Below are 24,401 nucleotides of genomic sequence, written 5' to 3'. Positions count from 1 at the left end.
GAGTTCAAATTAAACAAATTTAAAGTGTATCTACAATATTCAAATGTATACATTAAATATAAAATGTAAGACATAAAAAAGCTATAAAATAATGATATATAAAAATATATATTTTTTTATTATATATATATATATATATATAAACAATTGCAATCAAGATAAAAAAGGAGCTGGGATTTTGCACTTGAGGTAACTGCACATTTGTTGAGTTGCGGTGGTTCTATGTACTATTGCAGTGCAGATACAGTATCCTTTAGGTGTAACTGTAGTATTGCAGTGCAGATACATTGCCTACAGGTGTAACTGTAGTACTGATGTCCATGGTGGAATGGGTCCTTCAGTGTGTTCAGAGGTTTGTTCTAACATTCCTTTGATTTATTAAAGTAATAACAGCTGACAGTTGTTCATGAGTTCAGGTATAACACAGCAGTGATCACACTGTGTCTCTAAATTCAACATCAGTCTGTGGATCCAGTTTCCTGAAACAAACTCAAGAGCTATCTTAAGCTGGTAGCAGTTTTCTGTTTGAATGTTCATATTTAGTCTAAACAGTTCACTGAGAAAACTTCTGTGCTCTGCTAAAGACAATATGCTGGGTTTGATTCTTCAGGTAGAGTCATTGTTTCAAGCTTTTAATGGAAAACAAAGGTTTCATGGATATTCAGTTTGTTTGTGCGTGTGTGTGTGTGTGTGAGACTTTTTTTTCATACATTAATCTGTTATTCTCTGCTCACCTAGGTTCACACTGAGCATGCTCAGCATCACAAGGTCAGACTATATCTTCAGTTTCTCATTGTATCCATGACAACATCTTATAATGAATGACCCCTACCTGCTAATGGATGTGTGAACTTTGAATTGTACATTTGGCTCAAGCTGGTTTTACTGACTTACAAGAAACACACAGTTATTTACCAGGGTGGTGTTAAACTAATTTAGGACATACTGTGCACTGATGTTATATCTCAACACACACACACGGTAACATACACACAGTGATATGTGGATGGATGTATGATGTTTGATCAAATAAAGTTTTATTGATTGATAACATTAGTATATTGCCCTGTATTTTATATCATATTATTCCACAATAAAAAGCTGTTACTTTCTATTCAAAATTCAAATTTCTTCATAATTTCAACAACTGTATCCAGCTGTTTGAAGTAGTTTTTCTTGTTACCAGAAGACAGTGCTCTGCAAAACCTTTGCTGCTATTGACTTATCAATTAACTAAGCTAATCGATAAAAACTGATATACTTACATTAGTATGTTATACTGCACATTATAATACTTGGTTATACTTTCATTGGTATACCAACATGAAACAGAACATTCACTTACAATATTTTATTCTTCATACTTAAGTATTTTTTATATTTATATGGTTCATATTTAATCAGCAGAGGTCTGAAAACATGACAGCATCTAAATAAGGAAACAAAAAACCCAGTTAATACAGCAGTATAAGGTACTGTTAGTTCTTTGTAAACATATGTATTACTTACTATACACGAATATTTTGTGTACAGGTATACAGTACTGTTGGAATTATTGTACATAGAAGTTATCTTACATTTGCTTATACTGTTTAAGAGTTATACATATGCCTGTGTGTGTGTGCTACTATGTAGAGTGTTGTGCAAGCTGTTTTTCAGAGACATCAGGAGGACTCACATGCAGATTCAAGGACGGGGCACAGAGCGAAACCACACTGAAGAGATAAACATGAAACTCTTTGAGTTAGAGTAGAGGGATGTTCTGAGAAACTATGCAACTGATAAATTAGCAAGGTCCCAGACCTTGAACACACCTGCTGGAAACAAAAACATTCTTACAACGTTTTTAGATAAGGAGTGCAACCTGTGTATCCCCCATCCTTTAGAGGCTGCATTTCCCATGTAACTAGGGACCACCCTAAGGAAATAAAAAAGAGGAGACGGCAAGATGTACTCAGAGTGGGTTGGAGAGTGTAACTGAGTACATCTCTGTCCGTTCTCCTCGCGAGTAAAAAGAGCTCTAACTCTGTGTCTTCTCTCTTTGTATTTTAATAATGTTTTGGGATGTTTAAACCTGACAAGTACACACAGTACCAACAGCACCCACTGAATTGTGGATAGACACCGAGTCAGCAGAAGGCTCAGGGACTTGTGGGTGATCGATAGGAAGTGTTGGCTGCCATGGTAATAGGAAGAGTAGCTAGCTCCATCTTTGCACTAACAGACAAACAGTAATCAGTAATCAGTTAATGATGACATCACCGATTGAAACACTTGCTTGACACCTGCTGGAGGTCTGAAGTCGACGCCCACCAACGATGTTGTCGTTGCCTTGGAGAACGATGTACTCTGATTGGCTCCCCTGAAACTCTGTAGGACACAAACAAGTTTCCTTAATTCCTTTATTCTTTCCTTCCATCCTTACCTCACTTCCGTATAAGGTATTTCCTCCATCTGTCTGTAAATCAAACCATCAGGCTCCACCAGCTGCTTCCTGTATACACACATATACACACATTAACATAGTTAATATCATTCATATATTAAATAGAACAATACTAAAACTAAACTATTAAATACATAATTGAACAAATAAATTAATTAATTAAATGTTGATGCAGTTGAGCATAGGTCCAATGCAGAGCATGAAACCCACATGCTGTAGCTATTACAAAAGTTAAACTCCTGTCTCTAGTATGGCTTTTACAACATATATTAAAATATACAACTTTCATTCTTATAAAACCACAATACACTATAGATATGGAAATAGTGGAAATGAAGTCACTTTTTCACTATTTACCTACATTTACACTTTTTTTGCATTTTCTTTTACATTTTATTCCTGTGGGGGGAGCAGCAGACGCAGTCTCTATGGGAACTCTTTCTGAATGTCCCCTGTTGGTGGAATGCACTACCACTTCCTACCAGAGCAGGGGCGTCCCTCTCTACCTTTAAAAGACTCCTGAAGACCCAGCTCTTCAGAGAGCACCTTCTCTCCTAGTACTACATAACAAATCTACACTTAAAGAATCGTCACTAGCACTTATTGCTGCACTAACACTTCTTATCGCACTTAACCTTGATTGTTCCCCTTTCTGTAAGTCGCTTTGGATAAAAGTGTCTGCTAAATGACTAAATGTAAATGTAAATGTAAATGAATGGACAGATCATTCAGCCCAGCTAAAGGAGAGCAGCTTAGCATCTTAGCATGTTAGCAACAATGTCTGCACAGAGCACGTGGACTATCAAAGTTCTTCACACACACTTACTGGATGTGTTGCCATATAAGGTTATCTGGTTTATCTGGAAGACTAGAGAGCATTAGCATTAGCCAGAGTTGGATGATAACATTTTTGTGGACATGCAACATTATTAAATGACTAGATAACATTGTTTTCATTAGCTTTGATGTTTCATTTAGAAAAACTAATAGAATTTGGATAAGCATTGGTGGTCCACTTCACTGAATTGTAGCATTAGCCTAAAACTAAGTCTAAACAAGCCTAAAAACTGGAATAGTTAGGGTTAGGTTAACCCTAACCCTAACCCTAACCCTAGCATTGGCATTTGTCTGCACTACAAAGCATTTGTGCATACAATCTACAATCTGGGAGTTAGATTCAGGTGACTGGTCACTGTGCGACCATAAAGTGAAAACAGGAACTGGATTAGCGAAAGAGACTTACAGACCTACAGATCAAAGTTTACAGAAACTTGAAGGTTTTTCCAAAATTTTAAAGACTGAACTTGAACTTTCCAAACTCTTAAAAAATCGTAATTTTGTTTCTCATGAAATCCTCCAATTAATTTTTTTTCCATATTAATATGTAGAAAAGAAAAATGACTGTATAAAAAAACCACGCCCCTCACCTCCTCCGCTGTTGTCTGATTGGTCGATCACCATCCAGACTTCTGCTTCGCCTGAAATACAAACAAAAACATGGTCTTCAAGTAATTTATTGTCCTTTTTTCTTTCTTTTTTTCTTACCTCTGTGGTCCTCCATCTTGTTTTTCTTCTTTGGTGCTTGGAGGAAACTTTGAGTTGAACAGGCCACTGGAACAGAAAATATTCATACAGTAATCAGATTATATTATTCAATATTATTTATAATTAGAAGAGTATATGATATACGATGATTTGTTATGTTGACATTTATTTGATTTGTTATTCACTGTCTTGTTGTATTTAATTATTTGATAATTGATGATTTACAAGCATACAAGTTCACATCACACATTTTATTTTATATGTTGTTTTTGTCTTTCACCTCACAGGGCCGCTGTTTTCCCATGGTGCACTGGGTTTAACTTGGTCTTCCTTTGCCCTCCACTCTGACCTGCAGTTACAAGACAAACTTCATTGTAATATCTGTAGATATGCCTAATCTTATGGGCATAAAGAAATAACAAGCCAGCTCCATAACTTTACCGGGAATTCTTTAATATCGCTCTGCATGTTTCACAGGGGCCAACACATCCTGAACACCCCCAGCATACATCATCAACATGACATGCACACACCACACCACTTACAGATTAGCAGAATGTTCTTCTGGCATAACTTCCATTCATTACATTCATGACATGACATTATCAGTTGATCACATGATGTCATCATATGATCTCATGACATCATCAAAAATGTTTTAAAACAAGTTTAATAAGAGCTGTGTCTGAAATCACTCTTTATTTACTATGTAGTCTTCTCACCTTTGAACAGCAGGCGGCACTGTCTGTGTTATCATTGGTTCACTGCTGACACACCCTGCTGTGTGATTGGCTGGGAGAGAAGAGAGGGGCAGAGACTGTAAAATGTTTATAAACTATTTTAGAAAAAACTAAATAGTTTAAAGATTAAAATCAACAGAAAATACTCTACTGTCAAATCATACATGAATAAAATAGTTATGAAATACAAATATTTATTATAAATTAAATAAATAAATATAGAGTATAATTTCAAATTAATCCAAGGGAAATATCATGAGTTTTTGTGAAATATGGGTAAAATGACAGTGGAAGACTTTAATGACATTTCTGAGCATTAATGTCGTTTGGAGGAAAGTTCAGAGTTCAGAAGACTAAAAACAATGATTTAAAAAATTATGATTAATAATAATGATAATAATTAATTAATAATAATAATGATGACTGTCCTGTACTCTCCAAAAGTATACATGATAATAATGATAATACTGATACTACTAATAATTAAACTAATAGTAATAATAATAACAGAAGGTGTACACACTGTGTCTCATAGAGAAATCTGTTGTTTTATTGGCAGTTTTGTTTTTCAGCCGCAGATAAACCAGAGTGGGCAAATGAGCAATACTTCACATAGAAAAGAGAAAGAGAGAGAGAATCTCACAAACATTTTATAAACAGATATTTTACATGCAATAACAAGCGAATAATAATAACTAACAATACAATAATGAATTACCAAAACAAAAATGAAATGCAATAAAAATTACATCTGATAACATCACAAAAAAATTAAAACAATAAATACAATAAATAAAGAAAAAGAAAAGGAGTTTAAATCAAAGTCAGGAGAAATGTTTGTGTGTTTACCTGTTGTGTTTCTCTTTGCATGTCAAAGGATTCAGCGCTGATATCCTGAACACAATGAATAAGAGTCACATTAACAAATCATTAAATCAGTGTGTGTGTGTGTGTGTGTGTGTGTGCGTGTGTGTGTGTGTGTGTGTGTGTGTGTGTATGTGTGTTACCTGAAGAAGACATGATGTTCAACACAACATCTCCACAGACGTTTACAGTCGGATCGATCTGATGTCTGAAAGAAGAACGATGTCTCTGAACCCTGAAACACAAAAACACACCCCCCACACACACACACACCCACACACACACACACACACACACACACACACACACACAATCACACGTAATGTATATTTTAAGATCGTGTTTCTTTGTTGAGATTTGTATAAAATTTTGCTTACTGTGACACTGTAGCTGGTGTGTGTGTGTGTGTGTGTGTGTCTAATTATTAGTACATTAGTGGGTTTTTTTGTTGCTTTTTTTGTCTCCTCCTGTTATGTGGGATTATTTGTCCTGATACACTTGATCTATGTCTGTGTATGCAGTACTGCAGTACTGCTGTACTATATGTGATACATTCACTTTGTGTTCTGACTATATTGTGTGTGTATATATATATATATATATATATATATATAAGTAGTATATATGTAGTATTCTACTTATTCTTGTACCTCTGCTGTTTTTGACAGTTGTTCTCCTGCTTGTGATCGATAAAGTTTACTTTAGAAACTGTTAGAGTTGGTATGATGATTTGCCATCATCATTAGCATTAGTGTTAACATTAGCACCAGTCAGCAAATAGGAACTCACATTTTTCCCAGCAACTCTGAGCTCAAACGTTTCATCTTTAAAGTGAAGTTTGGTGATTCTCTGCCTGAGGAAAAGAGTCACATGACAGGTCACATGATCACAGTTTTAATTGATAGTTATACTTTAATTTACCCTGTTTATTGACAATTGAACAAACACTGAAATATTTATTGTGTTGTGTGGTGGAAATTGTTGGCAGCATAAATAGAATTAGAAAAATAATCAACTGATTTTATGTTACAGTCACTCAGAGTTGTGTTACTGTGTGTGGATGAGTTGTGTCTAAGTCAGTAAGTCAGTATCATATGAGCTAAAATAACAAAGTGCCTTGTTTTTGCAATAGAAAAGAGAAATATGACCTTTGGCTTGGAATTAACTCTTGTCCTCTGCTACCCAGTCAGTGTTACAGATGATTTGTTCATTTAAATGTATACAAATTATTCATATTAATGAAAACATTTCTGTTGTTTGTGTATATTTTAAGAAACATTTGTCAATACTGTTTATTAATATTTATTCAAAAATATTTAATGTTTATTTAAGCAGATGATTCATAATTATGCAAAAATCTATTAATGCCTCTGTTATGTTGTTATATATTTATACAAATTATTACATGTTGTTCACATAAATTGTTAAAAACTATATTTATACGAACATTTGTTAAATACTGTTTTATAATATTTTAATGGTACAGTGGTGCAGTGGTTAGCACTGTTGCCCCACAGGTTCTGGGTACAATCCCCGGGCCTGGGGCCTTTCTTTGTGTCTGTGTGGGTTCCCTCCTGGTTCTCAAGCTTCCTCCCACAGTCAAAGACATGTTAGGTTAACTGGTGACTCTAAATTACCTGGAGGTCTGAGTGCGAGTGAATGGTTGTTTGTCTCTATATGTCATGTGACAGACTGGCGTCCTATCCAGGGTGGACTCTGCCATCGCCCAATGTCAGCTGGGCTTGGCTCCAGCCCCTCTTTGACCCAGTTTGGACAAATGGTGTAGAAAATGGATGGATAGTTGTTTATGTAAACATTTACAGACTTCTTTAATGTGCGTTTATTGTATATGTTTGTATGTGTTGGTCTCACTCTGAACAGATGTATTTAACTGGTGATCAAAGATGTTAGTGAGGTTTCACGCCTACCAGAAATATTTTCCCACCAGCATATTGTTCTTGTAGATCACCACACCCACTGGAGTTGGACCCAAGAAGTACTCAGACTGGTTCTCCCCCTGGCAAGGCATCATGGGAGTAAACATGTGGTTTATAAACATGATAAATATACGACTGATGAACATGTGATTGATGAATACATAATTTATGAACATCTGAATGATGTAACAAGTAAAACATTTGAAAGCCAGTGACCAAATGAAACTTAAGTGTTGGGTTGGTACAGATTATTGATCACTGATGACTGATCAGTGATTATTGATCTTACATAGGCATTGAACAGAGACACCCCATACATCCGCAGGGAGCTGCAGAGAGACAGGAAGAGACTCTGAGCCTGAGGGCGAGAGACACCACTGAACAACGAGAGAGAGAATTTGTTAGTGACAGGGCCTCAGTGTTGCTCAGAGATGTCTGACTGTTAGAGAAGGATTTTTTACATCATTCAAACATCACATACATGTTCTTTCTTCTTCTCCAGTTTCTAACATTGTTGATTCAGAAAGTTTATTTCTGTGTTTCCTCTCTACCTGAAACGCTTATAGATATTTTGCACTTCTTCCCTTTCCTCTGAATCTGACATCTCCAGCCCAGCGTCATCGCCTCGCTCCACTGATAAAAACAAATAAAAATAATAAAAAAGAAAAGAAATTTTTGACATAAAGATAGATAAATAGAAACAAAGATAAATGATGAATAAATATTATTAGAGAATAAAGAACAGAAACGATAAACATTGAATTGATGTAAAGTGTTTTCTCACCATGCAGCATCAGAGCAAAGAGCTGAGGTCTAAGGTGAGCGGGGCATGGCAGGCGACCTCGACGGACATCTTGACGAACCTGCAGGTAAAACTGCCACCTGTCAGAGAAAACACCTGGTGATGTCATCTGAGTCATTTATAACCAGGAAATAAGGACAAACAGAGCTTTAAATGATGATGATGATAATGATGATGAAATATTTTATATCAGTGACACTGACATGTTGTCATCATGGATACGTAGATATTCAGCATGTTGGTTTGATTTTGATCTGTAAACATGATATTGATGCAGGGAATCTCCTCTCCTTCTTCTCCTCCTCTCCTCCTTTCCTCTTTCTGTCCTCCTCCTCCTCTCCTTTCCTCTCCTCCCCTCCTCTCCTCTTTCTGTCCTCTCCTCCTCTCCTTCTCCTCTCATCTCCTCTCCTCCTCTCCTCTTCCTTCCTTCCTCTCGTCTCTGCTCCAGTGTGACAGGAAGTCATTAAACACATTTACACTGATTGAAAAAATGTATTTATTTATTAAGAAATAAAAAGAATTATTTTACCGTGTCACTTCCTCTTTCAGCTTCGATGGAGCTTCAGCATAAAATTTAACACCAAAGTAAAAAATGTATGGCGGCCCAACTAGGACAAAACAGTCAAAAACACACACACACACACACACACACACACACACACACACATATATATATATATATATATATAATCTATTTAATGTTTGATTGAATTTGTGTGAAAGTTAAAGAACATAAAACATCATTAATGAAAATACATGTGACAGAAAAACACTTAAATCATCAGGTGTAAAAATACATCTTATTTTAAACATCATTGATTTTTGTGAAACTCACCGAGGTCTCGATGTTGTGAAATTGTTTTTAAAGGATCCAACCAGTGCTGAAAGAAACACAACCACAATTAAATTAAACTGTATCAGAGTAAATTCAGTGACAGAATCATTTAATGTTTTCTGGGATTTTCTCACTGTCTGCTGTTTGTTGTCACAGAATCTCAGACCAAAGAATTCGATTTCAACCACCTTCAGGTGTGAAAACACCTGCTGCAAGATGGCTGCCACCTTCGAGGATTTCTAGGGATGAAAAAAAATTGTATTGAGGTTTTTAATGAGCAACACCAAAGAGAGAGATCAGAAATATTTTATAGAAACAATTTAATATATGAGAAAAAACAGAGCAGGAAGTCCTTGCTCACCTTAATGCCTCGCTCATCCGTTAGTGTTATCTTCTTTTCGTCCAATAGGAGCACTTCTCCATAAAAGTCCTCCCGGTTGCCGCAGAAACAGGTCATTTTTATGAAGTGCAAAATTATCTTAAAAGGAAATGTTACCTGGGGCAGAAACACCTGAGAGATCAACCAATCATGAGTTAGAGTCAGCCAGTTAAAAATAAAACAGTTTAAAGGACAATTTCACAGGTTTTCAGTGATGACATCAGCATTAAACTGTTTATTCTTCATCACATGTTCAGTTTGTTCATCATCATTATCATCATCATCAGACAGAATATTTATTTCTACTGTTCTTATTCTGGTCATGTGATCATGTTGTTCGGGTTTCACCTGATGACGTCACTGTAACTGAACTCACCTTTAGGTCTCACTGTTTATTCTCAGATCGTATTGATACAGTTTTATTATTATTCTGTCTTATTTTTTTATATTGCAGCCATTTTGTCTTTGTCTTTTCTACATATTTGCTAAATAAATTAATTTAATGTTGACACAAAGATTATGTTAAATAGAAAAAGCTCATATGAGCAGATGTCGTCACAGAGTGGTGACAGAATAAACGTCAGTCTGGCTGATCAGACTAGAACAGTTGCATTATGGGGAATAAAGTTAGGAGTGTTTCTCACCTGCTGCTGCAGATTCACTTTGTTCTCTTTCACTTCTTCTTTTTCTTTTTCTGGTGATTGTCCTCCTTTTCCTCTTATTCCTGTTTCTCTTCTTGTCTGTTGTTTTGTTGCCGTGGTAACAACCCCCTCCCTCCTCCTCTCCTTCTCTCTCTCTCTTGTTTTGTTGTTGTGTTGCCGTGCAGATGATCCTCTCATTTTTTTCCCTTTTTTTATATCAAATGAATAAAACATATTTGCATTAACTGAACCACAAAGTACAACAAATATCCAGGTTAAACTTTGTTATTTGGCTTGACTTAACCTAACACTGACATCCTGATAACGAAGCTGGTTATGACCTGGTTCAGTTCAGTCTGGTTTACCTGTCCAGGTACGAGCTTTTAATTCTAAACATCATCATCGGAACCATGAATAAAGTATTGATATGATCTAAGAAGAAACTGCAGGTAAATCCAGTTACAGTGACGTCATCAGGTGAAATCTGATCACATGACCAGAATAAAAACAGGTATTTGTCTTCTCAAGCAAATCAAACAAATATAAATAGCCAACATTAGCCTATTAATTTCCTGCATTGGCTAACTCAAGGCTGTGAACCTGTGGACATCCACTGATCCATACAAACATCTGCTGATCTTTATTATTAGACTTTACTCTCCTCTCTTTTGTCCCTGTCAGGATCCTGTAGAGACGATGACTCAGGTTTTCCAGGTATCTGATTGGTCAGTAGTTTGGCTGTTGTCAGGTTTTCATCTCTCCTTTATCTATCACCTCTGTCTGTCATCATCACCTGTGGATCAATAATCAATAATCTCTGATGTTTTTATTGCTGTTTCTCTGTCACTGTGTTTGAATGCCTCTCACACAGTAACACACTCACAGTCTAATTAAAGTGAACAGAGGATTATCTCTAAAAGCTCTAAATCCAAAGTGAATGCAACGTAAACAGAAAAACATCTTTAATTTAATGTCATTAACTTAATTGAAAATAAATTTCTTTCCTGTTTAAAGTTTCTTTGCTGAAAAGAAGAAAATGATGAGAAAGGAGAAACTTCTCATTCATGAAAAATCATTTATTTCAGTTTTTCAATCAAATAATAATTTATAGTAAATAAATATCTCACTTTTCTGTTGTTAGATTTATCATCATTTGTACTCTTTATTTTATGTAAGTAAACAATTTATCATATATATTTTTAGTATGTACATTTGCTAAATATTTCAGTTTAATAAAGTTTTTCCCAGTGAATATTAAATATGTAACTATATCTGTGTATAGACTTATTGTTTTCTGAACAAGAAGAACTGAAATATATTAATAATTAAAATCTTTATAAAAGTTGCTGAATCCAGTTTATTGTGTTTATTTCTCTGTGAACCCAAAATGATTTGCTTATATATTATATTAATATTCGCAAATATTATTTGCTTTTAATTATCAACTTTGTTTTTAGCAGAATTTTTTATAGTGTTGCAGCTTGTGTTAATCAACTAATGGATTCAGATTAGATCTTTTTCAGTGTAGGATTAAAGCTGCAGATATAAATGTTGGTTTCACTTCACTCATCACTCTATTTACTTGTCTCTTCTTAGGTTTTGTTTATTTTATTTCTTTTTTTGTTGTTGTTATTTTTTGTTATTGTTTTGTGACAGTTGTCACCAGCTTGATTTATAAACATTATTTTTTTAACTTGATTTTATTTTAACTAAACTTCAAAGACATTTTGTTCCATCAATGTTTTGATTTTAACAATATCTATAATACTATTTTTTTAAAATTATTTTATAGTTGTTTTACAGTGTTAAAAAATGTTTTTTTTCCATTCATATTTACATTTTTTAAAATAATTTTCAGATTTGGATTTAAAAATTTTAAATATTTACTTGCTTGGAAGAGCATCCTATTGGCTGGTGGTGTTTTGAAAGGACCAATCATGTCTCAGGACTCTTGTTGTCCTCTCTGTATCCAGATTCTGTCTTTGATTGTTCTCATCTGTTTTGGACTGTACTGCATCACCAAGGTAACTAGCTGTCACTCTGTTAGCATTAGCACATTCTACCTCAGACGACTTTAATCAGACAGATAATCATTGATTAATCATTAATAGATGTGATCAGCTCATGTTTTATGTTGTTGAGCTGATTTTGCAGATTTATTTTCAGACATGGTTGGTTCTGGATCATCTTAGTCCTGCATTATTCTGCTCTCCAGCCTCAGATAAAACCTTCAGCCACACAAGCACCAACACCTAATCCTCAGATCAGCTCACTGATCCTGATGAGGGTTTTATTCAGGTCTAAAGCTTCAGAGTTCGATTCACTCACTTATAGGATCACTGTGACCAACCAAAAACCAGCAGACCACAACCCCTCAGTCCTTAGACCCTAAGAAGAAATCAGCTGACCAGTTGGTTCAGTCCTGTGGTCTCAGTCCTTTAGTCTTAGTCCTGTAGTCTCATCCTTTAGTCTCAGTCCTTTAGTCTTAGTCCTTTAGTCTCAGTCCTGATGGTTCATTCCTGTAGTCTCAGTTGTCTAGTCTCAGTCCTGTAGTCTCAGTCCTGTGGTCTCAGTCCTGTGGTCTCAGTCCTTTAGTGTCAGTCCTTTAGTCTCAGTCCTGTAGTCCTGTGCTGAACCAGTCTTTGTTTCTGCAGGGCGCGTCTTTCTCATCCTTCAGTTGGTGGTTGATCCTTGGAGCTTCCTGTCTGCTCGCAACTGCCTTTGCCTCCTTTCGCCTGTACGAGGTCTGCAGAAGGGAGGGGGCGTTGAGAACAAGGGAGGAGGAAGAGTCATCTAAGGAGCAGGTGTGAGGAGACGGAGGAGTCATGTGACAACAAAGATACACACCTGTACTCATACCTGTAGATGTCAGCAAAGGAGGTGACATGAAACGTGAAAGACTGATCGAAGGTATTGATTGGCTAGTTACATGATTAGACCCTGACAGTTAAAGAAACCACCTGAACTCAGGTCAGTTCCTCTACAGGTGGAGAACCATCAGCGCAAGAGGTTCAGGACACTTTTCATCTCTGGATTTTGAGTCTTGAGACTGGTGGAGTCCAGAATTTCAGATTCGGGATCACACTGTATTATCTAATTATTATTATCACCTAAATATTATTCATTATTCATTATTCATCACAGTCATTACTGTCTTTACATCTGCTGTTCAGTATCTTTGGTATTTAAATGTTTATCTATTTATTCACTACTTTTTAAAAATATTTAATGTATTCATTTATTATTACTTTAGTTTGTATATGTACGTAGATATTTATGTACAGGATGTGTTTAGTGTCTGGGAGGAGTAAACCATATGTTCCAGATTTAGACCAGGGTCAGGGTTCAGCAGGCAGCGTGTTATCTAGACTTGTACCTTGTTTAGGATGGAGGGAGTCGTTTCAAAATAAAACCCCCCACCTATATTTTCCAAGCCAGCTAGAAAACATCCAGTTACTGCAGTGGTTCATCATGATTTAATGTCAATTCTGTCAATAACTTGACGTCAGGCCTAAATTCAATTTGACTGCTTTGTTTGCTCTCAGGTGTTAGCACCTGTTAAAGATAGTTAGTGAGGGAGAAAGCTCCACTCTGTAACTTCACTGTAAAACCACAAAGGAATTGAGTATTTCTTCAGTTTCAACAAATCCAACAGAGTGGGATGTCTGCTTTTCAGCAGATTGTGTCACATCTCTGTCAGAGTGTGTTCTCTGTCATTCATGTCAGATCAGTCATAAACTTTATGACCTTCAGTATCTGGAGCAGGACGCTCATAAAAAACAAGGTATGAAAGGAACTCGTCCACAAGGTGAAGGTGGAGGTGTTGGTGGGGGATCTAATGCAGAAAGTCAAGCTCTCTGTCTCTCATTCACTGTATTAGAGGTTTCTCTACATTAGATAACTTGATTTTAGATTTCATGTTAAATAGAGAGACTCACAGAAAACTGAGACAACAGGGACATAACATTAGTTAGTTAGAGTGACTGGGCAGCACCTGTGCAGACTGGGTACACCCAGCTGACTTCAGATGCCTCCAAGTATTTTATTCAATCCTGTGCTCACAACCTTCCCTTAACCCCCCCTCAGGGCACCTGCCCCTCACAGGTGAGAGGGATGGTACCCTGGCTACACACCTTGCTGAAGTCATTGGTTCCACCATTTAAACACAGGGTGAAGATCTGCTAATGTCTTTAGGGCTGGAGGACATCAGAGTTTCTCTCATTGCCAAATGTGACCTGGGACCTTCACTGGAGTCATTGTGGAAGGATACATTTCTAAATTTCTAAACTTCAAGAAGAAATGATGAATGGATAGTTGGAGATGGAAGGAAACAAGCATGTACGTGTGTATATCTGTAAGCATGGATCAATAAATACAAACCACCTTTAGTATATTTATTGTTCTGACTTCACATTTTTATAATTTATTTAATAAACACTGGAAATAAATTTCATCCTGATTTTCAACATCCACTGAAAAACCATCACGTTATCTGATATTCAGATTTACCTTAAAATAAAAGTCTGTCATGCAGTCAACAAAAGAAGTAGGAACACTTAGCACTATCTCTAATAAGGTCTTTCATAATAAAAGCCTTTCACATAAACCCTAAAAATATGAATTTCTGAGATACAAAATCAGTTAAAATAAAAGCTCCAAATAAAAGACAACATTATTATTTCTTTAAAATAAAAGCATTCAAACAAAAAAAAACTATGGCTTCAGTCAAGACTTTCAAAATAAGAGCAGGTAAGAAAAATCAATAAAATCACTATAGGCCTTAAAATTATGATACAATTTGCTTTATATTCTATATCATTTTTTTTAATGACAACTGTTTACAAATAATTTTTATATGCAATACAACATTGTTAAATTTATGTCATAAGAATTAAATTACTGACAGTTTGAAAAATAACAAAATAAAATAAAAACAGATAATTAAAGGAAAGTGGATCTACTGTGACAGGTTACTCAGGCTCCGATTGGTGGAGAGGAAATTTCCCATGAAGCTCGGCACTTGCAGACCCGTCATTATGGTGAAACCACCGCACCAAACCTGCAATGCAGTTTTACTACTGTTACTACTGTTAGCATTGTGATACTAAGAGGACAAGTACTTCACTGCAAAGTACTGCACAAATACCACAGGATAAAGTTAAATACTCCTGCAGTACTACTACACACATGCACATGGTCAGACTTTATATTCATTTTATATTATATGTTTATATCCTTGATATATAAATAAAACTTTTGTTGAACTGGTTTCTGTTGATTTTATAGACACAGTTTTTTAAACAACAAAAAATTTGTCTTCTTTTAAATTAAAGCAAAAATACTGCCCAGAATACTTACAAGCACTTGACGGCTGTGTAAACTGACAAAGGTACAACAGCTCTGGTGATTTCACACATTTCTGTTTGTTTGTTTTGTTGTTTTTTCACTGGGTTGAAGTGGGCATAGTTCAGATAGAAAATGTTTTTGTTACATGATTACATGCACCAACCAGGACTGAGCATCATTTGGATCAAAACCTGATGACAGTTTGCTTATTTATTTTATGGAACAACTGTCAATCAGAGTTTGGATGTTCTCCCCTTGTCTGTGTGGGTTCCCTCCTGGTTCTCCAGCTTCCTCCTCACCCAATGTCAGTTGGCATATTTTTGTATTGAATAAACATATTTAACTGTAAAACATCAACCTGCTGAACATAAACAGACTCACAGTGAAGGCTGGGACAGTGTAGTTTTACTGTAGTATTACTGCAGTACTCACAGTGAAGGCAGGGATGAGTGGCTGGCTGAACTTTGTTTTGAAGGAGTGAAGAAGACGAAGTCGATCAACATCAATAAATGACAAATCGCCTGAACCACAAAGAGACACATCAGATCAATCTGAAGACCATGACAAGCTGATAGAAAGCTCAGATACAAATTCAAAAACATGAAACAGTGACACTGTAAACTCTGTTGTGAAATATTTTGAGAGCTGAACGTTGTTACATCAGCAGCTGAGGAGCAGAAACCTAAAGCTGTAAACAGTTGAAGCGTCAGTGTGTGAGAACTGAAGTCAGCTGAAGCGTGAAACTGAAAACAGTTAAAGAGGAAAAGCAAGTTGGCCATTGTCAGGTGAAAGTGCATAAATAAAGTAACAATGAAAACAATAAAATATTTCTTCACACCGTTGTCGTAGTCACAGTAGATTCCAATATGTTGAGGCAGCGGCCAATCCAGTGGTTTTGCTCGATTGTTGTGTTTGACAGCGAGTGAGCTCTGCAGCCATTGGCTGGCATGGAGACACCACGAACTGGCACTCTTCCCTAATTGGTCAAAGCGGCCCAGGCTGGCCCGGTAGGCCACACCCACACTAAATGATTTCCAGTCAGCCAGGGGGCGGAGCTCCCAGTAGTGGCAGCCACCCATCATTTCCTTGTCACCTAGGAGGCGGAGGAATTAAAACATTTAAAAATGTTTAAAGTACAAAATATTAGATTTTTTTTGTAGAGTGAAGAAAATTTTAAATAAGAAAATGTTTTCAAAATGAAAGCCACAGACAATCTTTTCTGTTATAATCTTTAAAATTAAAGTCACATGATTCTTGTTATAAATAAAGGCCAGTGCTAATAATCAGCATTGATAATTATTCGAAATAAAAACCAGTAAGTACAATCAATGATATTTAAAAAAATAATTTCAGGTGTTAAAAGTTTAATATATTTTTTATTTTCAATATATTATATTTTCAATTAACGTTTGATGATGTGAACAACTCATAAGTATTTTCTACATTTAAATTATAATTATAATATTTTTTATTTTCTCTAATTTAAATGATTAAATAACAATATATTTATTATTCTTTTTCCTCCAGTGTTTTTATTTTAAAAGGCATTTATTGGCATGAATAGCATCAGTGTAATAGTACCCAGGACTGTGTACGACTCTCCAGCAAATCTGTCACGTCCGGCTCGACTTCCCGCCGTCTTACTGGGTGACGGTGTGGTGCTTCTGCTGCTAATGAAATGAAATAAACCTGTCAGAGGTTTTCCAGAGAATAAAAATAAAAATCCAGCACATCCAATGGTTGTGTCAAAGCAATGATGCAGCAGACAGAAAAAGATGAAAAAATCAAAATTTCAACATAGAAATAGAAATACAATAATGTTATGAAATTTCTGAAATATCTTTCACCCTTTAATTGTCTTATTAAACAAGATTTAAACAGATTTATATGAAAGAAACAGGTGATTTATTTTGAAATAAGTTGAACCCGTTTGCAGATAAAAACAAAACAATAAAAATACGTTAAAAACACGAGAGAGTTCAAAAGTACAAACATGACGATATCAGACTAAAATAAATGCTGATGTGATGTCAGCACTGATGTCAGCAGTGATGTGATTGGCTGCATGACAAAGAGATGGTGGATGAAGAAGGTGACTGGTGACACGGCAGTTGCTAAGCAACCAGACAGCAAAGACAGTTTCTACCTGAGGGAGTCGCAGAGGACGCAGTACGGAGACTGAAGAGGGATAAAAATGTTAAGGACACAAACAAACAGCAGCACAGAAAACATACTGAAGATTGAAACAACTTTGAAATTCATAATGACTGAGCACCTGTTGTACAGGTACACAACAACCATCGGTGACCATCAGCTATTGTTTTCACCTTGTGAATCTGTCTGTCTGTCTGTGGACAGAGCTTGTTACTATGGTAACATCACAACCTGTCAGATACAATAACAAAAGTTTGAAGGTGGGTGTGGGTGAGTCCTGATGGGTCAAAGGTCAACCTGCTGCTGTAATTACATCACGAGATGTTCTCTGGTTAATATTGAGATGTTTTGTATTTAAATGTAAAGCAGCTGGTAAAATAACCCCAAAAACAACAGTCGTTCACCTTGTTTTTTTTTGTGTAGTTGTGTCTGAAGCCTAACAGTAAATAAAGAAATTGTTTTACACTGGGCTGTAGTACGAAGCATAATAATGTTAATTTGCCATTTGCTTGGTTTTACATGAATTATTCTGGTGTTTGTTTCCCATGAATGTCTGATTTGTTCTCTTCATAATTAAATCAGTCATTATCATATGTTCCTGTTCTTTGTGCTGTACAATACAATTTACAGTGTTTACAACGACAACCTGCAGTGAACACCAACAACTATCAACACTGACTGTCTACACAAATATATAAATAAAGTTTTAAGAAATAAAACCTGGGGGCAGCCTGGTAGTCGAGTGGTTTGGGCGTGTACCATGTGAGCGCAAGACGCTCTTAGCAGGCAGTCGCGGGCTCGACTCTTTCCTGCATGTCCTTCCCCTCTCTCTAGACCCTTTCCTGTCAGTCTCCACTGAACTATAATAAAGGCACAAAAGCCCCCCCCCCCCCCCCCCCCCCCCCAAAAAAAAAGAAATAAAACCTGATGACATCATCAGTGGTACATTTCCTCACCTGCTTTTACTCTCTTTGCCTCTGAGTCGGGGGTCATGACCTTTGACCCCCTGAGGCTCCCAGATCACTGTGTCACCCTGAACCTTCAGCTCAGTGTGGGCTGTCGATGCATCAAAGCCAAAGTTATATGCTACAGTTAAAGAAAAAGAAAAATAAAGTTGTAGTAATAATTTCATTTTTAACTTTTTATATTAATCTTATTTTTTCACATTTCTTGATCTCTTTCTATCTCTTGTTTTTTCTTTATGTCTCTTGCCCAGAGAAAACGATTCTTTGTTATTTGTCTCACTCTTCACTCATCCATCTATTCATTTATCGATTAATCCATTCAATCATTCATCCAGTCATCTATTCTTTCATCCCTTCATTCAACCATTTGTTCGTTCACCTCTTGTTTCCATGGTAACAGGCTCAGAGAACTCTCCAGCGGCCGTTTTGTTTTTTGCTCGAACTCGAATGATGACAAAGAGAGAGTCAAACTTCAGACCTGGAAAATGAAAACAAAATGTAACATTAATGAAAACAATGACTAATGTGAAGAACATTTTACATTTTATAATTAATCTATTCCATTTGAAATCAGCTGAACTTGTTTTAATGAGTTTATGTCACAAATAAAAAAAATAATTTGAATTAAATTTATGGTTCAGGACGTACTATGACCTGACCTCACATCTTTCTACCGTCCCCTCTGACCTCACCTGAGATGGTGACCTGAGTCTCTGTGATGTCACATATTTTTTCCCAGCATGCCTCTCCTGTGGCTCTCAATGAGCTGTCGCTGTTTGTTTTTCGGTATTCAAGTTCATAGCGTTCAATTGGTCTGTTAATGCCATCATCAGCCTCTCCGGCTGGTTGCCAGGCAACCGTGATGTTGTTGTCATAGACAACACACTTTGAAATGTCAATCTCTGGAGCTCTGGGTACTGTAAAAAATAAACAATCAAAACAAGAAAAATGTTAACAAAATCCCTTACTGGCTTGTTCTGGAGCTTTCAACTGTCTCACACAATCTTCATCAGCACATAAAGTTTGCTCAGTTGTCATGGAAACTATAGATGTTTTAACCTCCTGAACTTCAAAGTGAAAAATAGAGAAACAAAGAAAACATTCAAAAAGACAAAAACAAGAGTGATATACGAATAAAAAAAGTAGAATAACATTGGTGAAATAAGGGTGGAGAGAATGAAAAGATTAAAATAAAACAATAAAATCAGTGGGGTTTTTTGTTGATCTTCTTTTTATTAATGTGACTGTGATTTCGTCCGAGACGTTGTTCATGTTGTCATGATGTTGGTAAATTTTAACAGTGTTCTTTTGCCAAAACTTGATTTTTATTTCTGACATTAAATTTTGATAATATTTGATAATAATTTTATAAGGGCAGTGTTTTGTGTTTTTCTTTCAGACTGAAAAAGAAGAAGCAACAAGTTGAGGAGTTCAAAAAGGAAAAATACTATCAAATAACAAACAGGAAAAATAAAAACTGATGAAACTATGCTACACAAATGAAACATGTCTGATAATGATTTTGAGAATGCAAAAATACTGAATGATTGCCAAAAACAAACAAGAAATATCTTTAGAAATAAGAAAAATAATTTTAATGCAAAGACAAAAACAAGGGGGAAAAAAAGAATAAAAACAATTAGAAAATGTGTTTTGTGTGGACAAGAGTGAGAGCTGACAGCTGAGGTTAAAAACTGTGTCTTACCTGAAGTCAGAGGTTGAAATGAATTCCCTGATTGACTCACCTGGCAGGAAGTGAAGTCGTTGAAGCCCCACCCTCTCCGCACTGAAGTCAACTGTGAATTGTGTCATGTTCTCTGACACTGCCGGACGGGTTGTCAGCCGAAATGCTGGAGCCATTGTTACCCTAGCGACAGGAGGGGGCAGGGCACCAACAGGAGGGGTGGGTTAAGTGTTAGTATTTGGGGTGGGGTTGGTATGTTAAGGGGCCGGAGTTTACATGCAAATAGTTTCAGAGCTGCGATTCATTTATGAGGCTTAACTTTGATGTTAGTTTAATTTTGTGTTAATGTTTCAGAAGAAATGGAAACAAAACATGAAAGTAAAATAAATAACATACATTATAAATGTCAAAAACAAAAACAAATGACTGCGAAAATCAACTTAAAAATATAAAACAAAAATAGCAAATGGAAACAAAAGAATAATGATTATATGATATGGTGATGAAACAATTAAAATCAATAGTGACAAAACTAAAAGTGACAACACAACACTGCATTTAATAAACACAATTCATATAAATATAAGCTAGAATAGAACATTAAATCATGTTCATTTTAAAATATATTTTAACAGTGAACATACCTTTCTTTGATTTGTTTAGCTGCCTGAAAATAAAACAGATAAAAGACAATTTAATTATTTTTTTGGGGGGGGGGGTGTTTTATGCCTTTATTATAGATCAGTAGAGACTGACAGGAAAGGGGGTAGAGAGAGGGGAAGGACATGCGGGAAAGAGTTGGACCGGTCAGGAGTTGAACCGGTGACTGCCTGCTAAGAGCATCTTATGCTCACACATGGTTTTGTCCTGTCGTCCTACCTGTAGGAATTCTTCTTCGGTGGTGATGGTCAGTGTTTGATTTGCAAACTCGAGCAGTTCTTCACATGAAAACAGAGCATATTTTCCCTCTGAAAGCTGCTTCTGGAAAATCACAAACAAACCAAAAAAACATAAAATTAAACAGGAAAACGGGGAGTAAAGTGGAAAGATATTTGACAAAATGAGAAAGTAGTTAAAAGTTATAATCTGTGACTGTTCCTCGTTAAATCCACCAGACCTCAGTTCTACATGTTGCTGTGTTGTGTTATCCCATCATCATAAATGTTTCCATCAATTCTCAAACAGAGAAATCTGTGATTTTAATTATGGTAACACTCTGTCTCATTGGTTGCCTGTCAGTGATGTCATATCCTGTCTGCTCAGGTGTCAGTGTTGTGTTTGTCTGACAGAAGCTCAGGTTGAAGTCTCATGTTTCAGATCCTCTTTCTCCTCCTTGGTGGTTTTCAGCTCTGTATCTGAACCAGATGAAGGATTTTAGATCTGAAGTTCTCAGAGAAACAAGCTGAGGAAATGTTAGACAGCTCAGCTCCAGCCAATCAGAGACGTCCTGTGTCACTGAAGAGCGTCGACCAATCAGTGACTTTAACTGTGAAACTATTTGATTCAGTGTTTTTACTGGTTCTGATCAGCTGATCTGTTTGTTGAGGAGAGGAGGAGACTCTGTGGAGAATTCAGCTCCAGGTCAAAACCTCCTGAACCACTGACACTGAAGGATCCAGACCAGGAGGAGACTACAACTCCCATGATCCCACACTGCTTCATGATGTCACCAAAAGCCATCTTTTGTTATTGTATTGAGAAGGGAGACCCCTGGCAGCAGAAAATTGGATACTGTGCCTTTAAAAAGTATTACAGCCTGAAACAAAAATCTTTGTCAAAGTAAAAAGTAAAAACATATAGGAAGGTTTTTTCTAATGAGAAATGTTTATCAGACAAAAAACAGAAAAGTTTGAAAATTAACAAAATATCATTGAAAAAAATTAATAATTTTGTGCCAAACTATGTAGGAAATGTGTTTAGGAAAAAACATAACATTTAGTGTAAAATCAACATTACAGAGAAAATAAAATCACAACAGAAAATTGAGCTGGAAAAGGACTAAAAAAATATTCACCTGCAGCTCTGCCTCCTTTCTGCGCTTCTCCTCTTTGATGATGTCACGGAGCTCCGCCCCCTTATCCTCCAGGGCGGAGTTTAGTTTCTCAAGCTCCACCTCCAGGTCTGACATCACCTTACATGACTCCTCCTGATTAGAAAAAGTTTAGTTTTTTGTTGTTTTTTTACACTGTTCCCGCCTCTCTAAGCCCCGCCCTCTCTAAGCCCCACCCTCTCAGCCTCTGACCTGCAGTCCTGTCAGTGTGTTGTCAACTGTTTCCAGGAAGTTTTGGAGCTCTTCGTTTTTATTTGCTAATGTGCTGATGATCCTGCGCAGAGCTTCCTGTTCAGAAACAAAAACACAAACACATTTTTATTTTAAAGTAAAATCTGGTTTTAGAAGAAACTGAAAATCACAGTCCTGTAGAAACCCTGAGTTCATGTCAATGTCACCTGAGCCGTGACTCACCTGTACCTGCACTGTACCTGTTCAGGTTAAACTACAGGGGTTTGTAGAACTGGGTCCACTGGTCTCACTAACAGGAACCCTGTGAGTGGGTTTCCAGGTGGGCTTCTTCCCTCTTTACCTGCACACACTCAGCACCACCCTCATCACATTGTCCCTTTACACCAATCAGCTGATTCTCTTCAGCTTCCTGTTTCTGACATCACCATTTCCTATAAAACTGTAGACATAAATTTACCTGAAAACATTTACCTGAAATTTTCCTTCACCTGCATTAGCCTGATCATCAATGTTCTGTAGCTATTGGTTTATTTATCAATAGTATTTTCTTTCCTTCTAACATGTTCACCTCATTGGGGGGCGTAGGGTGGTAAAGGGAGGTAGGGTTACACTGACGGGGTTAAGTTACACAGAGAATAAAAGAGAATAAAGGAGGTGGAGTTACCTGAGGAGGAAAATCCCCTGAACAAAAAGATTGATGATAATCTGCTAATCAATACATTCATTCTGACAATGACTCGACCAAAGAGAGAGAGAGAGAGAGAGAGAGAGAGAGAGAGAGAGAGAGAGAGAGAGAGTCTTATCTGTAAATCCCTAATTCAGATTGATGCTCACTCGTCCAGAGAGAGAGAGAGAGAGAGAGAGAGAGAGGTTGAGAGACCTAGTAACTGAACAAGAGAGAGAGTTAACGGCTAACAGCTATCAGCTAGCGAATCCTCTCTCTCTCTCTGTCCATGTGCTGTCTATGTGACTCACCCTCAGCAGACAGACCGGATATTATTGATCATCGATCGATCACATTCTTACCTTCTGGGCGTCCATCACCTGAGAGAGGGAGAGAGAGAAAGAGAGAGAGAGAGAGCGGGGGATGTGAGCACTGACAGGAAGTGAAGTCACAAACATGACAGCCCCATTTCCTGTCTTCACTGTCAAAATAAGGGTCTGAGGATCGCTGACCCTCTGACAGACAGAAGACGCTGGTTTTAGTGAAGATTTGAATAAAAAGACTTATTTATAAGAATTACAAAGTCTCTGTCAACACAAACTGCATGTGAAATTAACTGAGGTTAAATATTAATAGCTGAACACTTCACAGAGCATTTTTGTGTTTTATCACTAAAACATAACACATTTCCAATAATGAGCTCATTTGTATGTTTATGTAAATGTGTAAAAAAATAACATAATCTAAAAAATGTTTACATGTATTTATTTTATTTTGAGAGAACCGTGACTTTTTGGAAACATTCAAACATTAGGAATATACACTCACAGGCCACTTTGTTAGGTACACTTTACTAGTACTGGGTTGGACCTCTTTTGCCTTCAGAACCGCCTTAATTCTTTGTGGCATAGCGTCAACAAGGTGCTGGAAACATTCCTCAGAGATTTTGGTTCACATTGATATGACAGTATCACACAGTTGCTGCAGATTTGTCAGCTGCACATCCATGATGAGAATCTCCTGTTCCACCAGATCCCAAAGCTGCTCTGTTGGACTGAGACCTGGTGACTGTGGAGGTCGTTTTAGTACAGTGAACTCATTGTCTGGTTCAAGAAATCAGATGGTTTGAGCTTTGTGACATGGTGCGTTATCCTGCT

At 36.6% G+C, this 24,401-nt stretch overlaps 3 protein-coding genes across 6 annotated transcripts; all 3 read right to left on the bottom strand.

Moving 5' to 3' along the window:
* Nucleotides 1-1,862: 1,862 nt before the first annotated feature.
* Nucleotides 1,863-5,844, bottom strand: LOC139614652 (band 4.1-like protein 4). The gene is made up of 7 exons (XM_071472089.1): nucleotides 5,739-5,844; nucleotides 5,581-5,625; nucleotides 5,255-5,337; nucleotides 4,714-4,783; nucleotides 4,272-4,340; nucleotides 3,992-4,057; nucleotides 1,863-3,924 (listed from the first exon to the last, which is right to left on the bottom strand). The coding sequence occupies exons 3-7, from the start codon at nucleotides 5,262-5,264 to the stop codon at nucleotides 3,870-3,872; spliced, it is 270 nt and encodes an 89-aa protein (XP_071328190.1). The 5' UTR covers nucleotides 5,265-5,337; nucleotides 5,581-5,625; nucleotides 5,739-5,844; the 3' UTR covers nucleotides 1,863-3,869.
* Nucleotides 5,845-7,373: 1,529 nt separating this feature from the next.
* Nucleotides 7,374-10,405, bottom strand: LOC139614692 (band 4.1-like protein 4). 2 transcript variants are annotated; one of them, XM_071472169.1, is made up of 6 exons: nucleotides 9,531-10,405; nucleotides 9,304-9,408; nucleotides 9,170-9,215; nucleotides 8,864-8,942; nucleotides 8,317-8,414; nucleotides 7,374-8,165 (listed from the first exon to the last, which is right to left on the bottom strand). In XM_071472169.1, the coding sequence occupies exons 1-6, from the start codon at nucleotides 9,624-9,626 to the stop codon at nucleotides 8,080-8,082; spliced, it is 510 nt and encodes a 169-aa protein (XP_071328270.1). In that variant the 5' UTR covers nucleotides 9,627-10,405; the 3' UTR covers nucleotides 7,374-8,079. The 2 variants fall into 2 exon arrangements, 1 of the variants encoding a protein (XP_071328270.1); XR_011687117.1 differs by lacking the exons at nucleotides 8,864-8,942; nucleotides 9,170-9,215; nucleotides 9,304-9,408; nucleotides 9,531-10,405 and adding an exon at nucleotides 8,538-8,668 and having other exon boundaries at nucleotides 8,123-8,165.
* Nucleotides 10,406-14,562: 4,157 nt separating this feature from the next.
* Nucleotides 14,563-23,743, bottom strand: fsd1l (fibronectin type III and SPRY domain containing 1-like). Of its 3 annotated transcripts, none has more exons than XM_071472157.1 (13): nucleotides 23,607-23,743; nucleotides 22,581-22,676; nucleotides 22,353-22,484; nucleotides 21,218-21,319; nucleotides 20,983-21,005; nucleotides 20,400-20,521; nucleotides 19,347-19,571; nucleotides 19,034-19,132; nucleotides 18,646-18,775; nucleotides 17,117-17,205; nucleotides 16,374-16,628; nucleotides 15,968-16,056; nucleotides 14,563-15,248 (listed from the first exon to the last, which is right to left on the bottom strand). In XM_071472157.1, exons 1-13 carry the CDS (start codon nucleotides 23,700-23,702, stop codon nucleotides 15,147-15,149), a joined length of 1,560 nt encoding a protein of 519 aa, XP_071328258.1. In that variant the 5' UTR covers nucleotides 23,703-23,743; the 3' UTR covers nucleotides 14,563-15,146. The 3 variants fall into 3 exon arrangements, with proteins under 3 accessions (XP_071328258.1, XP_071328259.1, XP_071328260.1); XM_071472158.1 differs by having other exon boundaries at nucleotides 17,117-17,202; XM_071472159.1 differs by lacking the exon at nucleotides 23,607-23,743 and adding an exon at nucleotides 22,803-23,574.
* Between the last annotated feature and the right edge of the window lie 658 nt (nucleotides 23,744-24,401).

The sequence above is a fragment of the Trachinotus anak genome, unplaced genomic scaffold (genome assembly GCF_046630095.1).
Source record: "Trachinotus anak isolate AG129_WGS33_773 ecotype Australia unplaced genomic scaffold, CSIRO_AGI_Tana_v1 ptg000035l, whole genome shotgun sequence".
Taxonomy (NCBI): domain Eukaryota; kingdom Metazoa; phylum Chordata; class Actinopteri; order Carangiformes; family Carangidae; genus Trachinotus; species Trachinotus anak.
The sequence above is the reverse complement of the archived record's forward strand: the minus strand, read 5'-3'. Positions and strand labels throughout refer to the sequence as shown.